The 18,155-nt window shown below is 42.3% G+C and overlaps 1 protein-coding gene and 1 non-coding gene across 2 annotated transcripts; one reads left to right on the plus strand and one right to left on the minus strand.

Moving 5' to 3' along the window:
• Window positions 1-11,264: 11,264 nt before the first annotated feature.
• Window positions 11,265-12,161, minus strand: LOC143636669 (uncharacterized). Its single transcript, XM_077104204.1, has one exon. The coding sequence runs from the start codon at window positions 12,159-12,161 to the stop codon at window positions 11,265-11,267; it is 897 nt and encodes a 298-aa protein (XP_076960319.1).
• Window positions 12,162-13,397: 1,236 nt separating this feature from the next.
• Window positions 13,398-13,502, plus strand: LOC143636681 (small nucleolar RNA R71). Its single transcript, XR_013154284.1, has one exon. It is a non-coding gene; the product is annotated as a small nucleolar RNA R71 (small nucleolar RNA).
• The last annotated feature ends 4,653 nt before the right edge of the window (window positions 13,503-18,155 follow it).

An 18,155-nucleotide genomic window follows, 5' to 3' on the forward strand; every position in this document is an offset into this window, starting at 1 on the left:
TCAGTAATGTCATTTGATTGTGGAGAATAACGTGGGGTACACTCATGTATTATGCCGCTTTTGCGCATATTTCCGCAAATGGTGAAACATATTCACCACCCCTATCACTTTGCAAAGTTTTTATTCTCCGTTTTTATTGATTTTCAACCTCATCTATATACAAGATAAACTTGTCTATTGCTTCATCCTTACTTTCAAGTAAGTATATGACGTGTGCGAATATATATATATATAAAATTTGAAAAATTTTCACACAAATCGCGTTTTAAAAATGGTTTCCACCACAACCAAACCACACACGAAAGGCAAGTGTACCTATCGTTTGTAGCGAAGTATCGGCAAGAACCGAGTGTCAATCCATGGACACGGCTAACTTTTGATACGAAATATTTGTAATTAATTTAACCAAACACACAATCCAAGTAATTTTTTCAAGTAACTAAACTAGCATAAAACAATGATAAAGTAAATAAAATACAACTGATAATCAATCCAAACAAAGCTACTTAGACTATGCATCCACTTAAACTTAGTGATAAAATGACAATGATGACGGCAAACATCATGAATTAAGCATTAACATCAAATTCCAATCAAGGCAACCTAATACTAACAACAAGCATCATGATGGGTGTTTTTCAAGATAATAACCATAGATTAGTAAGCTTGTCAAAACTACCTAATCTCATAATTAAAGGAAAGCTAGCATGAAAACAACAAACTAACCACCTAAAATCATGTAAAATAGACAAGCTCAAGAACACTAGTTAAACACATGAATCTTTTAAATTAGCAAAATATAAACTAAGGATTATGGCCTTAATCTCTAGCAAACATCAACCAACTCAAAGAATCATGTTATCACCATACAATTTTCCAATATCAAGTGATAGGTTTCATGCTTGTTAAAATTCATAACCAAATTAATTTCCACTAGTCATTCCTAACTTAGTGATATGAACAAAGTATGCCAATACAAGCTAAGTTCATAAACAAACACTTAACTTATAGTTTTCCAACATATTATGGTTAAGCATCTATCAAACTAACAAGACTAGGAATTAAAACAAGCATTCAACCATTAAACTCTATTCCAGAACATATCATAAACTTGAAGAACACCAACTTGCCAAAATCATGCATAAATAAATATCACATAAGTAAAAGCTTCAACATAATCTAAGTAACAAAAGTATTAGCCCATAAGGCTTGATACAACAAACAAAATCAAAGTAGTCTTACAAAGCATTGTTAAGAACAAGAAATTGCAAACGAAGATGAATGATGATTGCTACTTGCAAGGATGATCACGCAAGATGGAAGCCTTGAATCCTCTCTAGCAAACACACAATAAATTTCCAGCAAATTCAGAGAATTCCCCTAAGGCTCCACCCCTGAAATGGGAGTAGTGGAGGTGTATTTAATCTTTCTGGATGTCTAGCACGGACCCATGCACGGGCAAGCACGGTCGTGCATATAAGTGGAAAGTCAACACCCTGCTTTAGTCTGACCAAAAGCTCAATTGGACAGCCACCCGGTTTGCCTACAACAAGATGTTTTTCGATCAATATGCACAATATAAGGATCAATTAACGTGTAAAAGGCATGGGGAATCATAAAACCGACCTGGAATTGGAGTTTTCACGGCTGAAACTTGGCTGGGCAGAAGAAAAACGAGCAGGGGGGTCTTAGCTGCGATCGGCCGCTAGGAATGAAGTTAGGGTTAAGGTAATTGTTTTATGATATAAAATAACAAGTTTCATCCGAGTCCCTCCAAATTGAAACATAAGGCATTATGGAAGAAAAGTTAAATGGCTTAACGTACCGAGATGACGTAAAGGCTTCCAAGAAACGCCGAATAAATCCCGAGAATTATACATACTCTACAAGCTTTAATTCTTGAAACCAGAATTAACGGGCGTTAAAAGTCCACCCCCCTTACAATGGGATTCGTCCCCGAATCCCGATGCGACAGGAACAACCGCGGATAGTGCTTCATCATCTCGTCTTCGGACTCCCAAGTAGCCTCGGAACCCCTACGGTGTCTCCACTGCACCTTCACCTGCCTAACCGCCTTATTCCTCATACGCCTCTCTTGACGGTCAAGAATAGCAATCGGTTGCTCGACATAGTTCAGCTTACTATCGAGCTCAATATCATCAAGAGGCACATGGGCCTCTTCATCCGCTAAGCATTTTCTCAGATGGGACACGTGAAAAGTAGGATGAATTCCCGCGAGCTCATCGGGTAAATCCAGCCTATAAGCTACCTCACCAACTCGGGCCAAAATATGGAACGGACTAATAAACCTCGGACTTAGCTTCCCCATCTTACGAAAACGAATAATGCCTTTCCATGGAGAAACTTTCAACATAACCCGGTCCCCGGCCTCAAACACAATAAGCCTTCGCCTTTTATCCGCATAAGACTTCTGACGATCCTGCGCGGCTTTCATAAAAGCCTTAATCTTATCGAGCTTCTCAGTCATGGCCTCGACCACCTCCAAACTGCCAAATTGCTTCTGACCTATGGAACCCCAACAGACCGGAGTCCTACACCTCCTACCATACATCATCTCAAACGGTGGCATCCCAATCGTGGCGTGATAACTATTATTATACGAGAACTCTACCAACGGTAAGTGACGGTCCCAACTACCACCAAAGTCAATAACACAAGCCCGCAACATATCCTCGAGAGTCTGAATGGTCCTCTCGGACTGACCATCCGTCTGCAGGTGATAAGCAGTACTGATGAGGAGTTTGGTGCCCATCTCCTCGTGAAACCTTTTCCAAAACCTAAAGGTGAAACGCGTATCCCTATCCGAAACAATAGATACCGGAACCCCGTGCCTAGAGACGATCTCACGAATAAACACATCGGCCAGCTTCTCAGATTTAAAAGTCTCTCGAATCAGCAAGAAGTGAGCGCTCTTGGTCAGTCTATCCACGATTACCCAAATGGTGTCATAATTACCCCTAAGAGTACGAGGCAGTTTAGTCACGAAATCCATAGTAAGATGCTCCCATTTCCACTTAGGTATTTCCAATGGCTGAAGTTTCCTAAACGGCTTCTGATGCTCGACCTTAACTTGAAGACATGTCAAACACTTACTTACATACTGAGCCACCTCAAACTTCATCGCAGGCCACCAATAATTCTTTTTCAAGTCTTGGTACATCTTGGTCATGCCCGGATGAATGGAATAGCGCGACTTGTGCGCCTCATCTAAAATTTTACCCTCTGAAACCTCCATACCTCGGTACCCATAAACGCCCATCCTTATACTTCACCCCATCACCGACGTCTTCCAACAACTTTTCCTGACCCCAAATACGCTCTGACATAATCCATTCCACCTGCAACGCTTCATTCTGGACGTTGGCTATTTGTTTCAAAATGTCGGGTTTGAGAATAAGCTGGTAGGATTTCACACGAATAGGTGTTGGTCTCTCCTTCCGGTTTAACGCGTCGGCCACCACGTTAGCCTTACCCAGATGGTACATGATCTCCAGATCGTAGTCCTTAATCAACTCTAACCATCGACGCTGTCGCATATTTAGTTCCTTTTGCTCGAAGAAATACTTTAAGCTCTTATGATCGGTATAAATAACGCAAGGAACACCGTACAAATAATGCCTCCACAACTTAAGTGCAAACACAACCGCCGCCAGCTCTAAATCGTGTGTAGGATAATTTTCCTGATAAGAAGCATCAGAATAAACCACCAGATCGTCAGTGCCATCAGGTAGAGCTAAAATCGGGGCATGCGTCAACCTGTTCTTCAACTCGAGAAAAGCCTCCTCCTGCTCAGTAACCTAAACGAACTTAACACTCTTCTTAGTCAACCTGGTCAGTGAAGAAGCAATTTTTAAAAAATCGGGAATAAAGCGGCGGTAATACCCCGCCAAACCCAGAAAGCTACGGATTTCAGATGGAGACTTAGGAGACTCCCATTCATTCGCGGCTTCCACCTTTGTAGGATCAACCAAAATACCACTCGGGTTAATAACGTGCCCCAAGAACTGAACCTCGCGTAACCAAAAAGAACACTTAGAAAACTTCGCATACAACTTGTTCTGTCACAGAGCTTCCAAAACTTCCATGAGATGACCGGTGTGATCGGATTAATTTTTGGAATATACCAGAATGTCATCGATGAATACAATAACTGAACAGTCGAGCATCGGCCTGCACACCCGGTTCATAAGATCCATGAACGCGGCCGGTGCGTTGGTCAAACCGAAAGACATCACGAGGAACTCGTAATGTCCATAACGCGTGCGGAAAGCGGTCTTAGGAATATCTTCCTCCCGAATTTTCAACTGATGATACCCGGACCTAAGGTCGATCTTCGAGAACCAACTAGCTCCTTGGAGCTGATCAAATAAGTCGTCGATCCTCGGGAGCGGGTACCGATTTTTAACGGTGAGCTTATTCAACTCACGGTAGTCAATGCACATCCGCACGCTACGGTCCTTCTTCTTAACGAACAAGACTGGGGCACCCCAAGGCGAGATGCTCGGTCGAATGAAGCCCTTGTCGAGCAAGTCTTCCAACTGGGCCATAAGTTCTTTCATCTCATTCGGTGCTAGACGATAAGGGGCTCGACCAACGGGTTTTGCGCCCGGCACAAGGTCTATCTGGAACTCGACCTCGCGGTCCGGCGGCACATCTGACAAATCGTCTGGAAATACAACCGGGAAATCCCGAACAATAAGAACATCACCGACGGTAGCCACCTTGGTTTTCATATTTATAGCATACGCCAGATACGCCCCGCAACCCCGCCGCATCAACCTCTCCGCTTTAAGCATAAATATGATGTGTGGCGTCGCACCATTCCGATCACCGAAGACAGTGATTTGGGTCCCATCCGGGGCCCTCAAATGAATAAGCTTCTGACCACAAATGATTTGAGCGTCAACACAGGCGAGCCAATCTATCCCGAGCACCACATTGAAACAACCAAGCGTCATCAAATACAACCGCACCGGAAACCTATACCCAGACAACTCGATGGAACAACCCTGAATAGCCCTAGACACATACACGGATTTTCCTACGACGACCTCAACCTCAAACACATCGACCACACGCTCGGGTGATTTGTTCAACGAGGAACAGAAAGCGGTAGACACAAAACTCCTACTGGCGCCCGAATCAAATAAAACTGACGCCTGTAATTCATCAAGTAGAAAGGTACCTGGGACAATATTATACTACTGCTTAGCTACACGGTCAGCACATACGATTTCAAGGAATAAGAATTTATAACGATGGAATGAAAACTAAATGAGGGAAAGTACTTGAAACGACATCCGCATCCTCTTTCGCTTCCTTCTTGGAGATGTTGAAGGCCCTCGCCCTGGCCTTCGGCATCTCATCCATCTTCACCCTCGAGAAAGTCCCCTGACCGGACCCCCCGCCTTACTTGAAGGAAAGTTTGATGCCAAGTGTCCCGAACTCTTACAGCGGAAACAAGTCAATGTCGGACACTCGAAATGAGGGTGTCCAACCTCATTACAACGAAAACAGGTGCCAGACCCACTCTTACATTCCCCCCTGTGCTGTTTCCCGCACTTCTTGCAATTAACGAACGCCGCATCCCTCTTAAATTCAGAAGTCTCAGTCTTTACCCTTTTCTCAGATGAATTAAAATTGTTTCCCCCGGGCCACTTACTGTACGAATTTGAGTTCCATGTCTTCCTAGTCTCGGTCGGCGGTAACTTCTCCCTCTGGTCATACAACGTACCTGCTAAAGTAACCACCGAGTGAAAAAAGTTCATATCGGTAGTCAACACACCCCTACAAATATCCACCGGAAGCCCCTTCACACACTTCTTAATCCTCTTGGCTTCGGGACATAAACGAGCCATCTTGTTAAACTTGGTGGTATACTCCCGATGCGACATAGAACACCCGCCTCCAAGTTCAAGAATTCCTGTTCCATCTTATCCAATTCATGCGGAGGACAAAACTGATCGAGAACCAATTTGTTCAACTCATCCCACGTCATCCTCCTAACCGAATGATCACCCATAGCCTGCACCAAGTTATCCCACCAACACAGTGCCTCGGAATGAAACGAGGCAGTAGCATAAGTCACCATGTCATCCCCCTTGCACTTACTAACCCTTAGAATGGCCTCCATCTCTCTCACCCACTGATGTGCTGCCAATGCGTCTTTAGTACCATCGAAAGAAGGAGGGTCACACATTTTGAAGTCCCCATACGAACAACCCCGAGTAGATACACTAATAGTTCGAACCTCGTCCTCCTCCCCACTCGGTACATACACCTCTTCCTCTTCCTCGACCTGCGTTTCCTTAACCTTCTTCCCTTTATCCGAACTTTTACCAACCAGTGACTCTTCCATGGCCCTAACGACCTCATCAACGATCTCAGGAATGGCGCTATGGAGCACCTGGTAAACCTCTTCGGTGATAGCCGCGCGTATAGCAGGATCTAAGATGGGGTTATCCCCCTCCTCACGAATCGGGGCTTCCTGCTGGGAAGTAGGAATCTCATTGTCGGCTTCGGCACGTGGCCTACGACCACGACCACTAGAACCACCTCTCTTAGCTGTTCGAGTATTAACCATGACTTATCCCTACAAAGGCAGAATTTTAATATGATTAAGTACAAGTGGTATTTTGAACATGTAAGGTAAGGGTAAACTGCCAATGACGTTGATCAAGTGTAATTAGTCGTTCACTTTACCCGCCCGTCCTAATCACCCCCGGCCCCTAACCATATTAGCACTCTATCTAACATTTAACAATTAATCACATACAGGGAATCATAAATGCAAAGAAATGACTAAATAATTTAAAGTTACCTCTTGGCGTGCAGCTACTCGCGGTGGGCATACTGGTCTCTTTTGTTACAGTTCGAGTCCAAGCATTCGGGGACGCTCGGATCCCTCGAACCATGGCTCTGATACCAACTTGTAAAGCCCTGAATCCCGGGAGCCCCACAGTTGGTATTCATTCAAAATACTTAATGAAATAGTTGAACTTGAAAACCGTTTCTTCCATTAAAACAAACATATCAGAGTATCAATTTAGCGGAAAACATGAAATATGAAATAAGTTCCCGAAACCCGGAAATTTTGCCCAAAACCAAATTAAGTATAACCTTTATAAGTCTTTTGAAATAAAATGTTCATAAACAATTCTTCATTCCAGTATGCCCTTCACCGTCCAAGTAGCTCCGGGAACGTCCAAGCGATAAGGCATCCTCTTCCTAACCTGAAAATCACACTAACATGCACACAAAGTCAGCTTGAGCTGAGTGAGTTCAAGTTTTAAATAAATATTATCAGTAATGGAAATTATGATAATCATACCAAAAGTTTAAAAAAAATAAAAGAGTACATTCATTAAGTCATCATTACCGAAGACTAGACATTCTCATACATATGTAAACATCCTTTAAATACATCCATATATATATATATATATAACATTCATGTATAACATTCAGGGTCGAGCAAACGTACAACCCAAACACGTAACATTCAGTGCATGCAAACACAAAGTAGGCATGCACAACATTCAATAGTCGAAACGACTACAACATTCGCCAAATAAAGGCCAAACGATAATATATATATATATATACATACTATAACATCCCATGGCCTACCATATACTAGCAAGCCTATATAAAGCTGTTTAAAACATTTCATCCAGTAAGAAAACACTTAGGTGTGCATGCTAGCCCAAATGTTAAAAGAGTAAAAAGGGCATCATGAACTCACCTAAAATCAATCGAACACCTGCAACGAGCTAGGAAATCCCTAAGTGCACAATCACAAGCAAGTGCCTGTAAATTATACACAACGTGTTACTAAGCTAGACCGTAAGAACACTCTTGCCTAATGGGCCGTTCAAGCCCAACACTTTGGCCCGAGGCCCAACAACTTGTCCCGAGGCCCAACCCAAACCCAATTACTTTACCTCAGCCCCTAAAACCTTTCAATTAACCAAATCCACCCTTCGATCCTGGTCGGGGCTAACCATGATGCACAACTCACCCGCCGGTAATCGAATCGAGTGGAATACGCGCGAAATAAAATTTTAAAATCAATTGTCAAACAAATCATCCCCAAATGGACCAAATTCCCAACTTAACCATTTCATACTTCATAATTTAGTCACCCGAGTTGATAGGGTTGACGGTTCCATTTTACAACTCCCAATTTAACTTTTGAACGATAATTCGCGCACCGCCGACTCGCTTGACCAATCACCAACCAAATCAGCCCTGAGTATCAAAAAAACTAATTTTCTCACAGCCCTTAAACCACCCTAGAGCCATGCAAACTGATTCGGTTGGTCATTCGATCGATTAACGCACCAAACTCAACAATAGACAATTCTACACCCGATAAACCCTAGTTTTCAAACTAAAATCAGTTGATCGACCTAAACACCTCCAATGGCCATGAAATTATAATATGATGTACATGTCATACCTAGTGGGATTTTGATGTGAAAACCTCACTCAAAAAAGTCCCGGAAAAGCTCAATTGGACAGCCACCCGGTTAGCCTACAACAAGACGTTTTTCGATCAATACGCTAAATATAAGGATCAATTAACGTGTAAAAGGCATGGGGATCATAAAACCAACCTGGAATTGGAGTTTTCATGGCTGAAACTTGGCTGGGCAGAAGAAAAACGAGCAGGGGGGTCTTAGCTGCGATCGGCCGCTAGGAATGAAATTAGGGTTAGGGTAATTGTTTTATGATATAAAATAACAAGTTACATCCAAGTCCCTCCAAATTGAAACATAAGGCATTATGAAAGAAAAGTTAAATGGCTTAACGTACCGAGATGACGTAAAGGCTTCCGAGAAACGCCGAATAAATCCCGAGAATTATACATACTCTACAAGCTTTAATTCTTGAAACCGGAATTAACGGGCGTTAAAGAACCGTCACCTTGGCAAGGCACCCCCACACTCGAATGTATCTGTATGAAGGTTTTTTACCCTTCCATAACTCATACGGAGTCACGTCCGTTTTCTTGCGGGGTATCTTATTCAAGATATAATTGACCGAGAGAATAGCCCCCCCCCCTACAAGTCATTGCTCACGCCCGAGCTAATCAACATGGCATTCATCATCTCTTTTAATGTACGGTTCTTTCGTTCCGTAATGTCATTTGATTGTGGAGAATAACGTGGGGTACACTCATGTATTATGCCGCTTTTGCGCATATTTCCGCAAATGGTGAAACATATTCACCACCCCTATCACTTTGCAAAGTTTTTATTCTCCGTTTTTATTGATTTTCAACCTCATCTATATACAAGATAAACTTGTCTATTGCTTCATCCTTACTTTCAAGTAAGTATATGACGTGTGCTAATATATATATATATAAAATTTGAAAAAGTTTCACACAAATCGCGTTTTAAAAATGGTTTTCACCACAACCAAACCACACACGAAAGGCAAGTGTACCTATCGTTTGTAGCGAAGTATCGGCAAGAACCGAGTGTCAATCCATGAAACTAGGGTTAGAGATGTTGCTTGCCCTCTGGAAAGCATCACAAGACTGCACCATGTCATGAGCATCACGGAAGATGGTTGGCCAGAAGAAACCGGCATCAAAGACCTTCTTCGCCGTGGACGTGGCTCCATGGTGTCCTTCGGTCGGGACCTCGTGGCAGTGTTTCAAGATCTTTTGAGCCTCGTCACCATACACACACCTACGCACGAGCTGATCGGCACCAACACGAAACAAGTAAGGATCCTCCCTAAAATAATGCTTCACATCAGAAAAGAATTTCTTCTTTTTCTGGTGAGTCAGACCCTTAAGCACGATCCCACTAGCAAGAAAATTCGCAATGTCAACGAACCAAGGGTGATCCTCATCCCGTGTCTCGATATGCATGAGGAACTCGTAGGGGAAATTGTCGTTTATATGAACCCCCACTTGTTCCGATGAAGATGAGCACTCAAGATGGGAGAGGTGGTCAGCCGCGACATTTTCAGCACCCTTTTTGTCACGAATCTCAATGTCAAACTCCTGCAGCAACAAAATACATTGAATAAGTCTCGGATTCGCATCTTGTTTGCTGAACAGATAGCGAAGGGCTGCATGATCCGTGAACACAATGGTCTTAGAAAGGACAAGATAAGACCGGATTTAACGAATGCGAAGACAACAGCAATGAGCTCCTTTTCAGTGGTCGTGTAATGCTCCTGTGCATCGTTCAGTGTCTTACTCGCATAATAAATCGGGTGAAAGTGCTTATCCCGCCTTTGACCTAAGACCGCCCCGACTAAAAAGTCACTAGCATCACACATCAACTCAAAAGGTAAGGACCAGTCGGGGGTAACCATGATAGGGGCATTCACCAATTTCTCCTTCAACAGCTCGAACGCTCGAAGACATTCGGAGGAGAAAACGAACGGGGCATCTTTCTCGAGGAGTTTCGTCATCGGGCGGGCAATTTGGGAAAAGTCCTTTATGAATCGCCGATTAAATCCCGCGTGACCGAGAAAACTCCTAATAGACTTCACCGAATTCGGTGGCGGAAGCATTGAAATGGTATCAATTTTGGCTCGATCAACCTCAAGCCCCGCCTGTGAAATCTTATGCCCTAGCACAATGCCTCCTTCACCATGAAGTGGCATTTCTCCCAATTAAGAACAAGGTTGGCCTCCTCAAAACGGGCCACCATTCTCTCCAAGTTTTTCAAACAATGATCAAAAGAACTCCCGAACACAGAAAAATCGTCCATGAAAACCTCCATGGAGTCCTCGATCATGTCATGAAAAATCGCCACCATGCATCTCTGAAACGTGGCTGGGGCATTACACAGTCCAAAGGGCATCTGCCGGTAGGCGAATATGCCATAGGGACATGTGAATGTCGTCTTCTCCTGATCCTCTAGAGAGATGAGTATCTGAAAGTATCCCGAGAAACCGTCAAGAAAGCAATAGTACATCTTTCCCGACAGTCGCTCCAACATCTGGTCAATGAAGGGGAGTGGAAAATGGTCTTTCCTCGTGGTATTGTTGAGTCTGCGGTAGTCAATGCAAACTCTCCATCCCGTGACGGTACGCGTAGGAATCAACTCATTCTTCTCATTCACAACAACCGTCATACCGCCCTTTTTCGGGATGACCTGCACCGGGCTCACCCATGGGGAATCAGAGATCAGATAAATCAATCCAGCATCGAGAAGCTTGATGACCTCTTTCTTCACAACGTCTTGCATATTAGGGTTAAGACACCGTTGGTGCTACACCACGGGTTTGTACTCCTCCTCCATCAAGATCTTATGGGTACAAAAAGATGGACTGATCCCTTTTATTTCCATGATCTTCCAGGCGATCGCGTGCTTATGCCTCTTCAGAACCGCGAGCAACTTCATCTTCTCCTCGCTCGACAAACTAGCAGAAATGATAACAGGAAGGTGGGACCCATACTCTAAGAAGGCATACTCCAAATGGGACGAGAGCTCCTTAATCTCAATAGATGGTGGGTCCACAACAGAAGGTTTTGCCTTAGGCTCGGCAACGCGATCAACATCCTCAATCCTCTCTAAACACTCAGGAGGCTCGTGATCCACACCACAGAACAACTGCTCAACTAGAGGTCCACTGAGCAAGTCAGAAATCCCTCCAACACACAACTGAGTATCCAAAGAGTACTCCTCACACATGTCCTGTATATGCTCACAAACGCAAGAATCGACAGTATCAATGTAGAGCACGTCATCATGATCATGTGGGTGGCGCATGGATCTCCCAACATCAAAGGTCACATCCCCGTCTCCAACTCTAAGAGTGAGTCTGCCGGTGCAGACATCAATGAGAGCTCTAGCAGTGGCTAAGAAAGGTCGACCTAGGATGAGTGGTACATTTTTATCCTCATCCATGTCCAAGATCACAAAGTCAACGTGAAAAACAAATTTGTCGATTTTCACAAGCGTATTCTCAACTATACGCCTCGGGTATTTCACCGAGCAGTCGGCAAGCTGAATGCTCACGCGAGTAGGCTTAGGCTCACCTAGGTCTAGCTTTGCAAAAATAGAATAAGGCATCAAGTTTATACTAGCACCTAGGTCGGCTAAAGCGTTACTAACCGACAAACTACCGATCAAACATGGAATGGTAAAACTGCCCGGATCGGTCATTTTTTAGGGCAGTTTATTCTGAAGGACCGCTGAACACTCCTCGTTCAAAGTCACACAAGAAAGCTCCTCTAATTTCTTCTTATTCGAGAGGACCTCTTTCAGAAACTTAGCATACTTAGGCATTTCTTTTAACGCATCGAGAAACGGAAGATTAATGTGAAGCTGCTTAAAAAGTTTTTAGAATTTCCCGTACTGCTCTTCCATCTTCTGCTTCTTCAAACGGCCTGGGTATAGAATGGGAGGAACATAAGTCCTGACTGGCTCACTGGTTTGTGCGGTACTTTCTGGGATTAACCTCGGTTGCACCTCACCAGGAGTCTCAGTCTCGATCTCATCGGTAATCGGTTTTGGTGTGGAAACCGATGCATCAACAGGAATGGTGGATCTACCACTCCTCAGGGTAATCGCCTTAGCCTCGGCATTTGGATTAATCTCAGTGTTACTCGGAAGGCTACTCTGGGGTCTCGCAGAAAGGAGCTGAGCAATCTGTCCAACCTGATTCTCAATGGTCTGAATGGACGCTTTATGATTCCTCAACTCGAGATCGTGTCTCTGGAGAGTCTCATCAATCTTTAGGTTCCTCTGTTCAGCCAGTTTGTTTGAGGTCTCGGTTTTAGCCAAAAGCTGAGTCAAAAGATTTTCAACACTAGACCCACCACTAGACTGACCACTACTGCTGGAACCCTGAAACTTAGGCTTTTGCAGGTAAGATTGGTTATGGGTTGATTCTGGTAATTTGGATTTCGGTCAAACCCCGGTGGCTTTTGATTTTGACTCTGATTTTTAGAGCCACCATTATCTTTCCAGCTGAAATTTGGGTGGTTTCTCCATCCCGGGTTATAGGGGTTGCTGTAGGCATTGTTTTGGCGGCCCATAAAGTCAACATCCTCCACCACCATGGCCTGCTGGCACTGACTGGTCTGGTGTTTCCCGTCACACACCCCACAATGAGAGCTAGACTTAGCCAGATCGGATTGCATTTGGTCAAATCTTTTCGTCAAGGCTTCTAACTGAGCGGAAACAAGGGTATTAGAATCGACATGAAGAACGCCCTTAGTGGAAGGAATACTACGAGGCGGATTATATGCAAAACTCTTCTTAGCAGCGCACTCCAAGACATCCAACGCCTCGTTGGGAGTACACCTACCGAAATCTCCTCCCGCAACCTGATCAACGGCCTGCTTCTGTGCTCCGGATAAAGAATCAAAGAACGTACGACACTGAAGACCGCAACTCAAACCGTGATGAGGGCATTTTCTCAAAAAGCCCTTGAACCTCTCCCATGCAGCATGAGTGACTCATCATCATCAACACGAAAACCAGTGATTTTCGCCCGATATCTTGCAGTTTTATCGGGTGGGAAGTACTGACGAAGAAACTGCTCAACCAATTGGTTCCAAGTGGTGATGGAACCGGAAGGGAGTGCCTCTAACCACTCCAAGAAAGCCCCGCGAAGAGAGAACGGAAAAAGTTGGAGTCTCACGGCATCGTCCGTACACCCCTGGATCTTGAATGTCGCACATAATCAAAGGAAATGCGCAACATGATAGTGAGGGTCCTTGTTCGAGAGGCCATGGAAAGAAACGGAATTTTCGACCATATGAATAATACTCGACTTGATCTCAAAACTCACGGTAATCTTGGGCTCCGTGACACCGCTGCCATAGCCATCGAGGGACGGCGTGGCGAAGTCATCCATGCGACCTTGATTGTTCGGATCCGCCATTTCTTCAACCTCGGGATCCACGTCCTCCTCCACAACTTCATTTTCAATTACCTCGGAAATTTCTTGTGCTCTCCTCCTCAAACCTTCTCGAAGATGTCGCTCGGGTTCAGAAAAGGGGGAAACAAGATCAGGACCGGGTGTGGTGGACATGCATCACCCGAAAGAAGCGCGGAATGGAAAAAAACAAGCACGGAAACTACCTAAAAATATAACTAATAAAATACAATAAAAACAAGATGAATAAAAATGAAATAGACTAAAATAACATAGAGCAAAAATATCAACAAGGCAAATCAATTACTCGTATCGTTTTCAAAAGTAAAACATCGTGTCCCCGGGACGGCACCAAAAACTTGACGTGTGCGAATATATATATAAAATTTGAATAAAAGTTTCACACAAATCAGGTTTTAAAAATGGTTTTCACCACAACCAAACCACACACGAAAGGCAAGTGTACCTATCGTTTGTAACGAAGTATCGGCAAGAACCGAGTGTCAATCCATGGGCACGGCTAACTTTTGATACGAAATATTTGTAATTAATTTAACCAAACAAACAATCCAAGTAACTTTTTCAAGTAACTAAACTAGCATACAACAATGATAAAGCAAATAAAATACAATTAATAATCAATCCAAACAAAGCTACTTAGACTATGCATCCACTTAAACTTAGTGATAAAATGACAATGATTATGGCAAACATCATGAATTAAGCATTAACATCAAATTCCAATCAAGGCAACCTAATACTAACAACAAGCATCATGATGGGTGTTTTTCAAGATAATAACCATAGATTAGTAAGTTTGTCAAAACTACCTAATCTCATAATTAAAGGAAAGCTAGCATGAAAACAACAAACTAACCACCTAAAATCATGTAAAATAGACAAGCTCAAGAACACTAGTTAAACACATGAATCTTTTAAAGTAGCAAAATATAAACTAAGGATTATGGCCTTAATCTCTAGCAAACATCAACCAACTCAAAGAATCATGTTATCACCATACAATTTTCCAATATCAAGTGATAGGTTTCATGCTTGTTAAAATTCATAACCAAATTAATTTCCACTAGTCATTCCTAACTTAGTGATATGAACAAAGTTTGCATATACCAGCTAAGTTCATAAACAAATACTTAACACATAGTTTTCCAACATATTATGGTCAAGCATCTATCAAACTAACAAGACTAGGAATTAAAACAAGCATTCAACCATTAAACTCTATTTCAGAACATATCATAAACTTGAAGAACACCAACTTGCCAAAATCATGCATAAATAAATATCACATAAGTAAAAGCTTCAACATAATCTAAGTAACAAAAGTATTAGCCCATAAGGCTTGATACAACAAACAAAATCAAAGTAGTCTTACAAAGCATTGTTAAGAACAAGAAATTGCAAACGAAGATGAATGATGATTGCTACTTGCAAGGATGATCAATCAAGATGGAAGCCTTGAATCCTCTCTAGCAAACACACAACAAATTTCCAGCAAATTCAGAGAATTCCCCTAAGGCTCCACCCCTGAAATGGGAGTAGTGGAGGTGTATTTAAGCTTTCTGGACATCTAGCACGGACCCATGCACGGGCAAGCACGGTCGTGCATATAAGTGGAAAGTCAACACCCTGCTTTATTCTGACCAAAAGGTCAGACTTCTCTGTTCTGGCACGGTCATCGGCACAGGCATCCACACGACCAAGCACGGTCGTGCACTTTTGAGTTCTTGCGGCACTGGCTTGCATTGGTAAGATCTCCGGGAAGCACGGTCATGCAAGGTCTTGCACGGTCGTGCGGGGTCAGCAGATTGCTGATTTTGTCCTCCGAACGCCCTCTTTTCTTGTTTTCTTTGTCAGGCGGGCGCCCGGACCTGCAAATTCACAAATAACTCAAATAAGTACCAAAAACAATGAATTTGCATGGAGTTCGGCTAAAATATGAGGAAAATTTTGTGTAATAAGATGTACACTTTGTGTTACATCAGTATACATAGCAATACCGAGTACTGTCATCAATGAACGTGATGAAATGCTTATTTCCACCTCTTGTGGGATTCGCTTTTAAATCACACACATCGGTGCGGATTAAATCAAGGGGTTCGGTTATTTGTTGAACCGTTAGTTTGGATTCAACACATGTATTTTGAACGAGTCGTCCACTAACGCGTCATACGAGATAATTAATCAGAACCTAAAACTTTGTGATATGAAACTATAATTAAAAAAGAACTTAATGCTGCTGGAATTAATCCAAACGGATGAGTAGAACTCTAGTTATGTTGAATTAAACGTTTAAGCGAGCTGGTACTTACCAGAATCCGAACAGCGAGTCAGAAGTTGGGTTTTGGTCAGTAGGCTTAAAATTTCGTTACGAAATAAAAGTCTTCTGGACCGAACATTGAATCCGACCAGAAGTATGAGAAAACGTAAAGTCAAACTTGTTGACTGTTTTGCCCTTTAACCGATTTTAAGCGAATTGACCAGTCAACACCCTTCAATCACCGAAATTTATTGAAGGTTATTGACTAGGAATGTATATGAACGATTCCTATGTATTACAACTTACCCGGAAAGTGAAAAAGGATCGATGAGAAACGGAAGTCAAAGGTCCTAAAGCAAGCAAAATCAACGAACAAGTCTTGTATCTTCAACGAACATGCAAAAACCGACGGATTTGAGGATGATCAGAGGGTAGGACGGCTAAGAAGGCTCCTCTAGGGTTTGGGGTGAAGGTTTGTGGCAGAGATTATGAGTTGTTTATATAGAAATAGGAAGAACGAATTATATTTGGACATATAACTCGTTTAAGCAAGTAAATACGATTTAAAGGAAAGAATCATCGAATTATTCCTAAAGATCCTCTCTTGGTCAGTAAGAAACGAATTGGGAATGATATTTTAGTTGTATGATGTTTTCTTGGTCCTTACTTCTCTCAAACAAACCTAATATAATCGATTTTATACCATAAACGAGCTAATAACGAAATCGAACCAAGGATTCTGCCCAGACTTCCCAGAGCGTCGCGTGGCCAGCCCCTAGGGGTGCCACCGCGCAGCGCTCCGGAGTTCCATGGGTTAGAGTTTGAAGTTTAACACATATGGCCCTTGTAGTTTCTAAATTGGTCAAATATTGAACATTTTTTGATTAAAACAAGAAATGAACTACATATGAAACCTAAAGGGTATAAAATGAATATTAAAAACTAAATTACTTTTAAATATTTGATTTTGATTAATATTAAAGATCTAAAAATATTTCGTTCGTAAACGAATACGGGTTTGGAAAATCCGAAATGTTACATAAACATCAAGTCTTTTAAGGGTTCGATCAGAAGCAACGGTTGCAGGGACATATTTTGTTCGGCAAAGATATATTCGGTGTGTTCCTTTTCATGTAACTTGTAGTAGCTTATACTACAGGGCCTGTTAGAAGAATATGCTGATGTCATCTTCTCACTCAAACTCCTCGTATAATTGATCACCCGTGTAACACAGTTCAAGCACACTTGTTGGCTAACTTCAGGTACACAAAGTGCAGTAGCATGAACTGTGTTTTTTCGACCGTTTTCGAACAATGTCTAAAAGAAGCCATGACCGTTATCTATGCCTCGAAGTGCAATGGAACTCTGAGCAGATTATCTTTGTAAATGCTATTGGACGTGAAATTCGGTTCATAACACTTGGTATAAAACGGGTCTAGGTAATTATATTTTGCCTTCATGACTGACTGTAATGGCTTAATGTTGGCTTGAGTTTGAAGAATTAAATCTTTAGTTATAGGATTAAGATTGAGAAGCTTTGATTATACATTTCACTTGCATAAGTAGTGAGTGTTTTCTATTATATTAGTAACTAAGAATGAAAAATTTTAACTATATTAGATGGATTTTACAAGTGAAAGCGATTAAATATGGGGGTTTCATTTGAGAATAGAAATTCAATTGAATTGTTGCAAAGGATTTAAAGGGGCTTTAATTCGGGGTTACTGCAATTGAAAGTGGGGTTTAATTGGAGATTTGGGGGGTTACAGGCAGATGAAAGACGATGGAGACATATGGAAGGAAACCGACGATAAAGGGAATTAAATTTTAATGGCGTCTCACCGTATTTATTCAACGACATCTAATAATTTTCAAATTACCATTTCGTCCATCTTAAATCTTTTATATGTAATATAGATAATGAGATTTGATGAGATGAGATTTGATTTAATTTTATTTTGTATAAATAATATAATTAATTAGAAAAGGGGTACTT

The sequence above is a fragment of the Bidens hawaiensis genome, unplaced genomic scaffold, assembly GCF_021521415.1.
Source record: "Bidens hawaiensis isolate Kalapana, Puna unplaced genomic scaffold, B.hawaiensis_p1.1 tig00008037_1, whole genome shotgun sequence".
NCBI lineage: Eukaryota > Viridiplantae > Streptophyta > Magnoliopsida > Asterales > Asteraceae > Bidens > Bidens hawaiensis.